We start from the raw sequence: 14,697 nt of genomic DNA on the forward strand, positions 1-14,697 counted from the left end.
TCAATGCCTTTTTGATATCGGAGAGCTTGGCAAGAATCCGAGGGTGTGTGCTTTTCCGTGAAGCACCTAACACAACGCCAGGAGCATCACTTTTGTCAAGAGACTAAGGGGAAATGTGCCCCCACAATAAAACACTGGCCTGAACTGAACTGCTAAATGAATAGGTATTTTTATTTGCGTCATTTTCAAAAGCACAGCCCCCCTCCACCTATTTCTCCATAACTAAGTTTCGTTTTTAAAATGCATAATGTTAAATTTTCCCACTCTGATTTATTGTAGCTTTCCAAAATCAACACAGTCTATGCATGTCAATAACCTGTCGTTTTCAGGTTAGAATGGAAAAAAAACTTGCTATGAAGTTTAAAACTATCATCCCAAAGTTTACAGATTTTATTCTGCACACCCCATATAAAAAAAATGCAATGGTATAGTACCATGTCATAACATTTTCCTCATATTTCTTTACAATTGTCACTACACACCACAGTATACTTCATAGGACTTCGTTTTTGCATCACAGTTTTTTGAATATTTGCACCAACAGGTCACTCCACTTACTATAGTCTATTTGGGGTTAAGCAGATTTTTTTTCATCATATCTTATTGTGTTATTTTGCAATAGTATTCTTGAATTTCATTACTGAAAGCCACAGATGTTATGGCAAGCACGTTAATTTCTGTTATTCTATCTGGAGAAGTAGACAAGTTGAATTCTTTCCAAGATATAAGATGTTCTGATTGCTTATCAGCAATCATGTACCAGCACAATCTGAATCTGAGTCCCATCTCATAGCAGGTAGGTGTGTGATCTTCCTGAAAGCAAACACACTGCCAAACATACAGTACCCAAAAATGGAAAAATGTTTCATCTATGCCTACATTGCAATGCAGGCCCGGCATAGTGAGAATCAGGAGAATTCCCGGTGGGCCACTCATGAATTGGGCCAGAAAAAATACTATAGCCTAGTAATTTATAGTAAATACTATAGTGTTTTTGAACCATACTATAGCCTAGTAAAGTACTTGAATTAATTTGTTGTGGTAATTCTATAGTTGCTGTGGTAATATAACAGCTATATATAAACAAATTACTTTACCCAATACTGTACTAAGTTTTCTACAACTATAGGGTATATTATACTACACTACAGTTTACTGTAGTAAAAACTAAAGTAGCTATAAAGTATTTATTACAGTTTATCAGTTCACCATAGTTAATACTACAGTATGCTGTAGCATTCATTAACAACGTGTTGTAAATACTACAATATATACAGTATACTACAATTTACTATAGTATGATTCGAAAACACTATAGTATTTATTATAAGCTACTATAGATTATTTTCATGTGGGCACTTCGACATAAATGTATTTTCAATGAGAGACACGTGGAAAGCGGCAAATTGCAAGCGGTGTTCGCACACCCAAAATCCCGTCGCTCTTCGTAGCGGTTATAAATCTTACAAATATTAGCCTACGCGCGCAGTAAGGCTAGTCACATGACTTCTCCATACGTCTCACACACACGCGCGCGGAAAATGCATGTTACATCATATATAATCGAAGTAAGTAACTAAAGTTTCGTTTTCTCATATCACTTGGCAGTTGACAGGGAGCGCGCATGCTCTCTCCCTCTCTCACGCGCACGGCGCGCGCATACCCAGAGAGAATCCGCATAGCCTATCTACCATGTACAGAACAGATCACAGTTCATAAATCAAAAGTTTAGGTGGTAGATTTATATATGTTCTTTCTTGTTTGTTGTTTTTTTCTGTCAAAACGGGAAACATTTTTGAATCATCCGTCATGTTTTTTAAAAACTCTGTACATTTCTGAACAAACCAATCCCCCCTTCCAAATAAAAAGACACTCCTCCACCTATAGGCCTATGTATGACATGACAAAACTTATGTTCACTAGGAGGAAAGTCCCTTTTTAAATTGAAAACACAACATGAAATTGTGCAGTATAATTTCAGGAGCAGGATCTTTCCAGTAATTCATCTGCAATGAAGCCAACATCACAAACCACAATGGTTCAGAAAAAACCCCTATATTGCTCTTATTGAGAAAGACTTGACCACATTAAAATTTTAATTATTTTATTATGTGAAAAGAAAGAGAGTGATACGAATTTAGTCTGCATGATACAAAAATATTTGGTTGCTTAGAATCAAGTCTTCCAGAGAGATAGCCTACTTGTTTTTAATGACCCTACGAGTTTGATTACACCAAAATATGAGGAAAATATTTTATATATTTTAAATGTGAAGGAAAAACAAAACACTAAACTTGGTTAGGGTATTTATCTGACAAAATTATTTACAGCTACAGGTTTTTAACGATGCAAAAAAATGCTTTGAAAGCCAAAAAGCTCACAGGAAAAGGCATATTGACTACAACATAATCAGTTATTAATATTTCATTGGTTCTCTCTTGTTTTTGTTATTTCTTTGTATGACAGCCTGGCCAAAAATATGTCTGCATTATCACAAATAAAACAATTGACTCCAAGCACAACTACGCAATATGCTTACAAATTCTTTAACAATTTTTTAATAATATTTAAATAAAGGGTGAAGATTTTTCCTAGGCCGGACATCATTTTTGGCCATTATGTCTGCACAAAATAAATATATCTTGCTGTGACTGCTGGAAACCATTACATTCCTGCTCAAACCAAAATAAGAGACTTTGGAAATAAAAAGTCATTAAGGTGTCAATGAACATTAAGACAATTTACTTCTTCTATTGAAGATTCTGTTGGTGCTTGTGGGCACAATAAACTTAAAAGGTCTCTGACCTACTTTTCTACATTGGTGCTCTAGAGCTCATCTTTAAGATTTTAAGCTGTTTGAGCAATAATTGACCTATTTAACAGTCTAAACCTGCATTAAGCAGGTCATAACTGCAATGCAGTGAAAAAAAGCCTATTGTTATTGAAATTTAGGTTAGATCTGCTTCAATTGTATACATTCTGGCAGGTGTTTTCTTTGCGATTACATTTCTTGTGTTTACATTCATCATGCCCTGAATCATTTAAGTGACTCACCTTGAAATATAATGCATCAATTGTACCTAATAATCCAAAAATAATGTATTAAGCAAAACTACTGACATTTTTTAATGCTAAACTTAGCAAAAGCGGAAACAAGATAGTTAATGTTTCCCATCTGCAACAGCCCATCTCTACCTGAAATTGCTGAAGGGGAAGCAAGTCTGGTCAAGTTGTTTCAGTCATGTGGTTTCCAGGAAACCATGGGAGCGTGCAAGCTCACTTTTTATCTCTCCTTGGTCTGGGAAGCATGTTGGCGGTGTAGTATAGGCTCTTATGACAAGAAAAGAAGATCAAACATATAAACAAACTGACAAAACCACAAATTCACATGTACATACACAGTCCACAGATATATGACTCTGGAATCTACTCCCGCTTCAAATACTGTATCTTTTGAATGATTTATAATCAAGTTATTAATCAACATTTATCCTTCTAAATATTAAATTATTTGAATGACTTCTTCAACTAATGTTAAAGCATTTATTTTCCTTTTCATCTTCAAACACTAGAGAACAATGATGAGTATTGTCTGTACCTCTTACTGTGAGAGAGAACATGTTATCAGTATGTTTTGGGGAAGTATCCTGTTCAGCCAACTTCAACCTTGAAGAAGCTATGTGTGTATGTGCGCTAGTATTTTTTGTTGCAGACCCTGTATTTGGAGAGGTGGACAAACTGGTGCCCAGAAACACATATCTGTGGTCACTTTGTGCCTAAACCATGGTCTTGGTGTCGTCCGGATAATCGTTGGAGATGTGCTTCTGCCTATCAGTCCGTGTTTATCTATTTCTTAGCCAATCAGAATCATTTAACCTGAGGTAATGACGTAGTTAGTGGACTCTGTTAGAGTATAATTGTTGTGGAAATGTGAATGTACGCAGAGCGGCCTACAAACTCCTTGTGAGACTTGAAGCTGACTTCTGCTGATGAAACTGCAAACTATTCTTCAGTAAAATTTTCTTCTTCAAACTATTTTTTTTTTTAGACTCCGGGTTTTTATTCATCATATCTGGTCTTTGGGTCTTTAACTTTAAATTCCCTATACAATATAATACACTTTAAAGGAAATGCATTTAAAGGAATAGTTCACCCAGACAGTTGACAGTAGTCATTGACTTCCATAGTATTTTTTTTCCTACTATGGATGTCAATGGCTACCATCAACTGTCTGGTTATCAACATTGTTCAAAATATCTTCTTTCGTGTTCAATAGAAGAAAGAAACTCATACAGATTTGGAACAACTTGAGGGTGAGTAAATGATGACAAAATTTTCATTTTTGGGTGAACTATCCCCTTAAAGGGCGACCTGGCGTAATGTTTTTGGTTAAATGGTAAATTGTTAATTTAAATTAAAGTAACGTATTAAAGTTTAAATTTATATTAAATGCAAATAGTTGAACTTAAGAGTGCTTTTTTTACATATATTTAGGGTTAAAGTGTACTGTCAAATGCAAGCATGTATGGTAAACCAAAATATACTTTAATTCATTTTCTACTGAAACTTACATGTCATGTATTAAAATATACTTTTAATTATACATTTGTAATTATGCAGTTGCAGTTTAGTACATTTAAAATATATTAGGTTTATAATATGTACTGAATAAGCAGTGGTGGAGATGGGGAGACCCTGTTTGGGGACCTATTTTATATTTTTTAACCATAGATGCATAAAATCCCACTATATTTATGTATTATTCGCATAGCGTTTAGAGGCTGTTATGTGGATAAACGATGGAAATCCTCTACATTTTGAACTTCACTCCACTCATTCCCCAACCAAGTCCCGTACTTCTTTGAAGCACGACAAAAGATTATTAAAACATAATGATTTAAAAAATAATTTAAAGTAAAACTTTTAATTTGACTTCATTACAATGTGCACTTTCAAAATTGTATTAAGAACACACTTTAAGTATATTTAACTGCCCTTTTGTTTAATTAATATTATATTAGCCTATCTGCAAGTACATTTTTCTAAAATGTACTTTTAAGATTTGAAGTACACTACAAGTGCACAATTCCATACAATTAAGCACACTTCTTTTTCAAAAGGGTAGTACTGTGCTACTGAATGATTTACAAATACTCCAATACATCCTTCTAAGGATACCGTGGTAATGCCAGGGTCCAAAAAACATGGCCATACCATAGTACTTCTTGCTAGTGATGTAAAAAATCCCTGCTGGGGAAAACAAAAAAAGTGAGAAACGGCCTAAATTGTCTTTGCTAGTCTCCCAGCCTAGTCAGACTATAGTCTGTTAGTTGATTTTAGAGCCAATAGCTTAAACCAGCTAAACCCTGGGCCATCGTTTGTGTGATGTCCCGAATTCAAATCTCGCTCAAACTAAATAAACACTCGGCATCAAATAACCACTGAACATTATTCCTTACTCTGGAGTGACATCATGTGGTCACTAACAAGTACTCAACTAGAAATACGGAAAAGACACTTCCTTGTCAAGGACGTTCATTGCATTTTGTATGTTTCTCGGCACACCTACATCCTGAAGTTCACTGAAACCGCCACTTCAGTAATTCAGTTCAATACATTTTCAAGATAAGTAAATAATAAAGGCTGACTAAAATAGGGCTTGATTCATCACGGGAGAAACAATTCCATCCACTGTGTAATAAATGGCATTTTTGTTTCGTTTTGTAATGGAAAGTACCCACGGATGCTGACCTGAGATCATTATTCGCGCTCCTGTCTCGCCTGTTGTGTCGGTTGTACGCGAATATTAAATCTGATCCCAGATCAACCGAAGTTTTAAAAACGCGCACGAGCTCATGATTCCATCGCTGCGCCGCGCAGTGCATTCTGGTAGTAGTTGAAAGATTCAAGATGGCGGCGAGCAGGAGACTACACAAGGTAGACGTCCAAACCTCATACTTTTTACAACGCATATAAAGAGTAACCACACACGACGACGCAGTAGGGGTTTAAACATGAAGTTTAACTCGCCGAAATTGCGATTCGATTGTTCATTGCGGCTTGATTGGCGTTGGTACGAGCGGTTCTCTCACTCGATGACTCGGCTCGCTTCGCGTTTCCAAACATGAAGGAGGAAAAGCGCCGGTGGAGGCCGCGGGACTCTAGAACAGGGTTTTGGGTTCGAGATTTGAGAGACAGTGGGTCAAAGGGCACGTTAGAGTAGAATTCAGTGTCTTAACAAGTCCTTTCATTCATTGACAGCGAGTGAATGACAGCAATATAATATATAGGAGTCTAATGTGATGAGTTCCGTCAGAACGGATTCGGTTGATTCAAACAAATCCGAATCATCTAAATACCATAAATTTAAATTAAGCGACTGTTATAAGACCTAATGGATAATTTTAACCGAATCTTGATGTTTTAAACCCACTGCAGTGACGTTAAGAGATGACTCAAAGGGACCAAACCAGCAACATGTGTCAGTTTCAAGCTAAAATCGACGCCATTTTTACATTCAACGCTTAAAATAATACAAATAATTAGGCTACTACTTAAATAAGACGTTTTAGTGGGTTTCAGGTGGTAAGCTGCAGTAACGCCCTTAATAAAAAAAAAACGAAAGTGTAACTGTCTTCACAACAAGCTTTCGCTTTATCAACTTCCGTCTAGTCTAAATCACTTCATTCCCAAAACGTGAATAACCTGTTTTTAACCACTTAGATGTGTCTGACCAATCTATTTTGTAGGTTAAACTGTCTGAATTGTCGTATATTTGAGGTTTTAGGGTATTTATGTACAGTTAATAGACTTTGTGTCACAATGATCATCTTAACCAGTTTACTTCCTTGTTAGATAAGAGAGGTTGTAAATGTCAATCATCTCTCAGTGGCAATGGTAGGAAATGGGTAATCCTCACAGGACAGTAAAAACACACTCTTTCCATAGTACCCATTTTTGAATATGTAATTGTTGATGTTTCATTTAGTACATTATGAACTTGAGACTGGGACAACTAATTGATAAATTGCAACAATTAATTGATAATGAAAATAATCAATAACTAATTTGATTATCTATTATGTCTGAGTGCTGTGCACAGAAAGCATCGCAAGTCATGTCACTTTACAGGAGTTAATAACATTTTTATAGACAACACAACTGGAATATAGCAGTTAACACAGGCGATATAGATATAGATATATAGATATATATATATAGAAAATTGGTGTTTAATCCGAATAATCGTCGATTAGTCAGAGGAATAATTGACAGATTAATTGATTTACAATGTAATAATTAGTTGCAGCCATATGTGGAAGTGAATAGACATCTCAGACAGCATTATGTTAGAGCAATAGTTTTTGGATATGATGCTGCATGGACCTTCAGACATTTATAGTGTGGTTTGTTGTTGTATTAACTTGTACTTCGGGTCAGTTATTTACAGTAAGCTGCTGAGGAAGGGGTAATTTCTCCGACTCATTAGGTCAAGACCTGGCTCAGGTTACTCTTGGCTATGGTGTCTTGACCGTAATATAGATCCATAGAAGCTGTTGGCCAATGTTGTAAACTCCACTGTTTTGCCTAATTCATTTATTTGCATTTTGTAAATACCTAATTAATGGTGATTGTGCTATAAAGAAACATATCTTTATCATAAACTAAACAATCTCAGAGTTTCTATATTTCTGCTCCACAAGTAAAAGTTGCAAAGTATCTAACACATCCTTGTTTACAACCCTTCTTTTTATCAGGAGCTTGAAGAAATCCGCAAATCTGGAATGAAAAACTTCCGTAACATTCAAGTTGATGAATCAAACATATTGACATGGCAAGGCCTCATTGTTCCAGTAAGTTTACTAAATGTTCATATTTCATCATTCTTTTATAAATTGTATTTACATGTTATTTGCATATGCATAAAGTCAAGCCTAGGAATTATGTTATAACATCGCGTTACTATTCTGATACTGTATATTTGCATGTGAAGTGTTTTATATATACTAAAACATATACCCAAACCATGGCCTGTGGGCCAAAAATGGCTGACCTTTGATGACCTTTGATTTGGCCTGTCATGCCATATCACAAGAGGGGGAGAAATATGGAGAAAAAAAACATGTCATTGAAGCATCTTAATTTCTAAAAAAAAAAAAAAAAAAATTATTTTATTTTTGCATTGAAATGTAGAGAATATAAGTGATTTTTTTTTTTTTTTTTTTTTTTTTATAAAAATTTTAATATAATATTGTTGGATATAAAGCAACATGTACTTTCGGCCAACGGCCCTCAGTCAGTTTTGTAGTAAAAAGTTTGGGCACCACTGTACTAAAACATTGCATACGTTTCAATATGGTCATTGTTGAACAGATTTCTTGTGCATTTTAGAGCTGGACTTGCATTTAGACCTGGATGAAATCCATGCTTATATAATGCAGTCATCTATATCTGATCTCATACTACACGCATTCACCCTTGCCTTCTGTTCTGTTGTCAACATCCATTTGTTTCTAATTATATACCATATAGACTAAGCTGTGCTCACCTCATTTAACCTTATTCTCCCACAGGACAACCCTCCATATGACAAAGGGGCGTTCAGGATCGAGATCATCTTCCCTGCAGAGTACCCATTCAAACCACCGAAGATCACGTTCAAAACGAAGATCTACCACCCCAACATTGACGAGAAGGGACAGGTCTGCCTGCCTGTCATAAGCGCAGAGAACTGGAAACCAGCCACCAAAACTGACCAAGGTGAGATGCGCTGCAATATTCCTGAAACTGCCACATGAGTCAGACTGCTCTCATATGGCGCTTTTCCACTGCATGGGACGGCTCGGTACGGAACGGTATGTCTCGCTTAAATAGTACTACCTCGGTGGAGGTTTCAAGCGTGCCGTACCGATACTAAATGTGACGTGTAATCATCACTACCAGCGTCATTGGATTTGAAACACAAGACACCAAACCCGTTTGTTCATGCGACTTTTTTTTTTAAACAACTTGCTTTAAACGACCACCGCACGCAACTTGAAAAAAGAAATGGCTGTATTATGGTCAGTAGACGAGGTACAGACTTGTTGGTAGGCGAGGAGTGGATCCACGGCAGTAAAGGCGGCGCAACTATAACGATCAGTCTATAATCCCACCCACTTTCAAGCGGTACTAAACTGCAGTGGAAAAGCAAACCGAAAGTAAAAGCGAGCCGAGCCGAACCGAGCCAAGTCGTTCCACGCAGTGGAAAAGCACCAATATACACTCTTGGTCTTGTCGTCATTTTATTATGTGTAAATCATGAACAAATAGAAGACTTTGTGATGTTTGTATTCACTGAACATCTGTGTATATAAAGTAGACAACACCCTTTATTTTTTTTCTTCATCTCATTGACTACCTTAACATTACATAGATTAATCTTTTTTTATTCTGGTTTGTTTTATAAAGATGAAGATTATGTAGTTTTCTCAGACTAAATTGTGACCCTGGACCACAAAACCAGTCATAAGTGTCAATTTTTTTTAAATTGAGATTTCAGACATCATCTGAAAGCTGAATAAATAAGCTTTCCATTGATGTATGGTTTGTAAGGATAGGAAAATCTGGAATCTGAGGGTGCAAAAAAATCTAAATATTGAGAAAATCGCCTTTAAATTTGTCCAAATTAAGTCCTTAGCAACGCATATTACTTAAAATAAATTTTTGAAATATTTATGGTAGAAAATTAACAAAATATAATATTATGACTGGTTTTGTGGTCCAGGGTCACAATTATAGGGATGATTTAAAGCTGAATTTATTAGTACTGAAAGAAATAAGAATGCATATTTTAATAGAAATCTTGATATACACTACCGTTGAGAAAATTTAGGGCCAGTAAGATTTTTTTTTTTTTTTTAAAGGCATGAATACTTTTATTCATTAAGAACACATTAAATTGATCAAAAGTAGCAGTAAAGACATTTATTATGTTATAAAAGTTTTCTATTTCAATTAAATGCTGTTCTTTTGAACTTTCTATTCACCAGGGAATCCTGAAAAAAAAATGTATTTCCATTTTAAAATATATTCAAATAGAAAAAATTTTAATAATATTTTACAATTTTATAGTTTTTATTGTATTTTCAAACAAATAAATGCAGCCTTGGTGAGCAGAAGAGACTTCTTTCAAAAACATTTGAGACCCCAAACTTTTCAACGGTAGTGTATATTATTGTATCGAATCTGCTGTTCTTATGTTCTGAGTTATTAGTTATTGCAGCTTTGTAAATGAAGCATATCACAAATTTCTCCAGGAACAGATGCATTCAAACAATGTTTCAACATGTCATCGTTTACAGCATTCTTGTAATGTCACACATTTCTTCAGAAAACTAGATTACTCTTGCCAAGTTGAGATCACGCAGTACTAAACTCCTAGTTTATAAAGTTTTTTAGATGGGATTTTTATGGAAGCTCATTTCCGCTATCGAATAAAATGTAAAAGATAATTGCGACTTTTTCTCTCACAAATCCGACTTTTTTTTCCTTAAAATTGCGAGTGTACATCTCACAATTTTTACTTTTTGTGAGTTATAAAGTCAGAAGTGGGGGATATAAACGTGCAATTTTTTTTTTTTTTTTTTTTTTTTTTTTTTTTTTTTACAATTGCAAGTTTGTATCTCGCAATTCTGACTTTCCTTGCAATTGTGAGTTTATATCTCACAATTATAACTTCTTTTCTCAGAATTGCATGACAAAGTTACAATTGCATGACAAAGTTACAATTGCATGTTATATTGCGAGACCTAAACTCACAATTCTGACTTTATAACACGCAATTGCAACTTTCTATAATGCAATTCTGCAGGAAAAAAAGTCAGAATTGTGAGAATGTCGCAATTAACTTTTTTTTTTTTTGTTCAGTGGCCGAAACAAGCATCTATCGATTTTAGCCAGAGTTTTGTATTGTAGTTGTATTAATTACATTAGCATACATTCAAGTTTTGTATAGTACAGTATCTCACAGAAGTGAGTACACCCCTCACATTTTTGTAAATATTTTATTATATCTTTTCATGTGACAACACTGAAGAAATGACACTTTGCTACAATGTAAAGTAGTGAGTGTACAGCTTGTATAACAGTGTAAATTTGCTGTCCCCTCAAAATAACTCAACACACAGCCATTAATGTCTAAACCGCTGGCCACAAAAGTGAGTACACCCCTAAGTGAAAATGTCCAAATTGGGCCCAATTAGCCATTTTCTCTCCCCAGTGTCATGTGACTCGTTATTGTTACAAGATCTCAGATGTGAATGGGGAGCAGGTGTGTTAAATTTGGTGTTATCGCTCTCACTCTCTCATACTGGTCACTGGAAGTTCAACATGGCACCTCATGGCAAAGAACTCTGAGGATCTGAAAAAAAGAATTGTTGCTCTACATAAAGATGGTGTAGGCTATAAGAAGATTGCCAAGACCCTGAAACTGAGCTGCAGCACGGTGACCAAGACCATACAGCGGTTTAACAGGACAGGTTCCACTCAGAACAGGCCTCGCCACGGTCGACCAAAGAAGTTGAGTGCATGTGCTCAGCATCATATCCAGAGGTTGTGTTTGGGAAATAGACGTATGAGTGTTGCAAGCATTGCTGCAGAGGCTGAAGGGGTGGGGGGTCAGCCTGTCAGTGCTCAGACCATACGCCGCACACTGCATCTAATTGGTCTGCATGGCTGTCGTCCCAGAAGGAAGCCTCTTCTAAATATGATGCACAAGAAAGCCCGCAAACAGTTTGCTGAAGACATGCAGACTAAGGACGTGGATTACTGGAACCATATACTGTGGTCTGATGAGACCAAGATAAACTTATTTGGTTCAGATGGTGTCAAGCATGTGTGGCGGCAACCAGGTGAGGAGTACAAAGCTGCTGGCACTGGGGAGCCCCAGTTCATTGAGGGAACCATGAATGAGCAGAGCATGATCCCCTCCCTTCGGAGACTGGGCCGCAGGGCAGTATTCCAACATGATAACGACCTCAAACACACCTCCAAGACGACCACTGTCTTGCTAAAGAAGCTGAGGGTAAAGGTGATGGACTGGCCAAGCATGTCTCCAGACTTAAACCCTATTGAGCATCTGTGGGGCATCCTCAAACGGAAGGTGGAGGAGCGCAAGGTCTCTAACATCCACCAGCTCCATGATGTTGTCATGGAGGAGTGGAAGAGGACTCCAGTGGTAACCTGTGAAGCTCTGGTGAACTCCATGCCCAAGAGGGTTAAGGCAGTGCTCGAAAATAATGGTGGCCACACAAAATATTGACACTTTGGGCCCAATTTGGACATTTTCACTCAGGGGTATACTCACTCAGGGGTATACTCACTGTGGCCAGCGGTTTAGACATCAATGGCTGTGTGTTGAGTTATTTTGAGGGGACGGCAAATTTACACTGTTATACAAGCTGTACACTCACTACTTTACATTGTGGCAAAGTGTCATTTCTTCAGTGTTGTCACATGAAAAGATATAATAAAATATGTACAAAAATGTGAGGGGTGTACTCACTTCTGTGAGATACTGTACATTATTCTTATGGAATAAACATGCTGGGGTTCTTATTTCCTGCATAACCAGCATTTCAGTTTTTGCCCATACCATAGATATCTGTTGGTAACAACATTTTTTTTTTTTTTTTTTTTTTTTTTTTTTTGAAACATACCATCACTTTTTGTTTTTGGGATCAATGACAATGTATCTTCTTTCCCCTTCTTTTCCAGTAATTCAGTCGCTCATTGCCCTGGTGAACGACCCACAGCCAGAACACCCTCTGAGGGCTGACCTAGCAGAAGAATACTCAAAAGACCGTAAAAAATTCTTTAAGAATGCAGAAGAGTTTACAAAGAAACACGGCGAAAAGCGGCCAGTGGACTAACAATACCAGACAAGTGTGTAGCCCCAGACCCCTCCTACTCCTCTGATCCTCTTCCCCTCGCTCTACTACCTTCCTCCCGACACCCAATTGCCATCCTCTCTCCCTCCCTCCCGCTTTCCCTCCTTCTCCTCTCCTTTCCACGTGTCACTCTAGTCGAGCTGGAGAAGTACAGCACAGCTGCTGCCTCCGTCTTGAAGCAGGACACCGTGAGGACATCCGAGTTTCTGAGTTTCTGGTGTTAGCTTGAGGCCCTTACTAACTTTTTACTATGTTGTTTATTTTTTTTCTTTCTGAAGTTTGAAAGCATCAAAATTTGGTTAGAGGATAACTTAAGAGAAAGAAGTTGGAAATTGTACAGGGCGTTTCAGTAATGAATGCTGTTTGACCCTTTTGTAATGAGAAAATGAATCATTGCATTATTACACAAAACTTTCAGAAATTACTTTTGGAAGTGACAGTTCATTTAAAACGAAGTGGATTGTAATTTATCATGTATATTATTATTATTATTATTATTATTATGTTGTTCCCTCTTCTTACATGTGTGTTTTTTGATTTACACAAAACAAAAAGGAGACATTAAGGAGGAATGGAGGTTACGCAGCTGGAGGATTTCAGGGAGGGCAAGCAATTATTTCATATAACCCTTTTTACTTTCACTGCACTTGTTGGGTCTGAGGAACAGGCTACTTTCAGCCCTTTACCAAGCCTCAAATCAGCAAAACCACTGTAAAGTCAGAAACAAAGGTGGCTTAGGAGCCGATATTGCTATGAAATACTTTTGTGTCGCAAATGAAAAAGGAAGGATGAAAACAATGCTCTTTGTGTGAGTGAACGTAATTTTCCATGATGATCACTAGTTTTAAACATCTCTCTTTTAACGTGTTTCATAGGAAATTCTTGTATATTATTGATTATTTGGGTTTAAACATGGAAATGGCCCCTAGATATACAGAGATGTACGCTACTGAAGAATATTATTCCTATTTTCTCCCAACACAGAATAAACGCAGTAGTTGACCGTGAGTTTTCTAGAACATTCTCTACATTTTCTTTAAACTATATTATTCAATCTGTCAAATTCCATCTTAAGAGTTTAACTTTATAATGCAAAATTGATGAGGTTTTGGGCTTTCTTTAGTTCAAGATATTTAAGTAATATTTGCTCTCTTGCGGTATGCCTCAAATAAGCCCCTTGCTCTCTTCTCAATGTTTTTTTTTTTTTTTTTCTTCCCCCCCTCTTCTTAAGGCTTATTTTCATGCAGACTTTAAAAACGCTCCATTTTGTGTACTGAAATAAAAGAGGAAGACCAAGCACAGGGGATACTGTTATACTCAAACATTGGCTAAATTCACTTTGTTGCTTTGGGTGTGCTAATCTACAGACTGGTCAGGGATTTCCTATTAAATTCAACCAATCAAAATGTTTTTTCTGGGATGCCCCAGTTTAAAAGAGCATTACGGAATTGTGTGATGAAATCAAATTCTAACTTAAGAGTTCAGCGATTGTTTAACCTGAATATATTAGCATTAGGAAACTATATATTTATGAAGACTACTACTTAAAGTCCGAACTGTTGCTTCAATTATAGCTTAATCTGAAATGCCATTAATGGCCTGAATTTAATATACACAGGTTATAAACATGTTAACCCTAATATGTGACAAAAGGTTGAACTCTCCAAATAAAGGCTATTTTGACCTAGTTCTGAATGAGTTTCAATAGGATGGATGCTCGGTGTACAAATACATACACATGCACATGTATTTCTTTGGTGCCATTAGC

General features: G+C 36.5%; 1 protein-coding gene across 1 annotated transcript; it reads left to right on the plus strand.

The window, feature by feature from the left end:
• Positions 1–5,781: 5,781 nt before the first annotated feature.
• ube2l3b (ubiquitin-conjugating enzyme E2L 3b) lies at positions 5,782–14,616 on the plus strand. The gene is made up of 4 exons (XM_051892869.1): positions 5,782–5,937; positions 7,758–7,853; positions 8,574–8,760; positions 12,757–14,616. Exons 1-4 carry the CDS (start codon positions 5,911–5,913, stop codon positions 12,909–12,911), a joined length of 465 nt encoding a protein of 154 aa, XP_051748829.1. The 5' UTR covers positions 5,782–5,910; the 3' UTR covers positions 12,912–14,616.
• Positions 14,617–14,697: the final 81 nt, after the last annotated feature.

The sequence above is a fragment of the Ctenopharyngodon idella genome, chromosome 5, assembly GCF_019924925.1.
Source record: "Ctenopharyngodon idella isolate HZGC_01 chromosome 5, HZGC01, whole genome shotgun sequence".
In the NCBI taxonomy this organism is placed as follows: domain Eukaryota; kingdom Metazoa; phylum Chordata; class Actinopteri; order Cypriniformes; family Xenocyprididae; genus Ctenopharyngodon; species Ctenopharyngodon idella.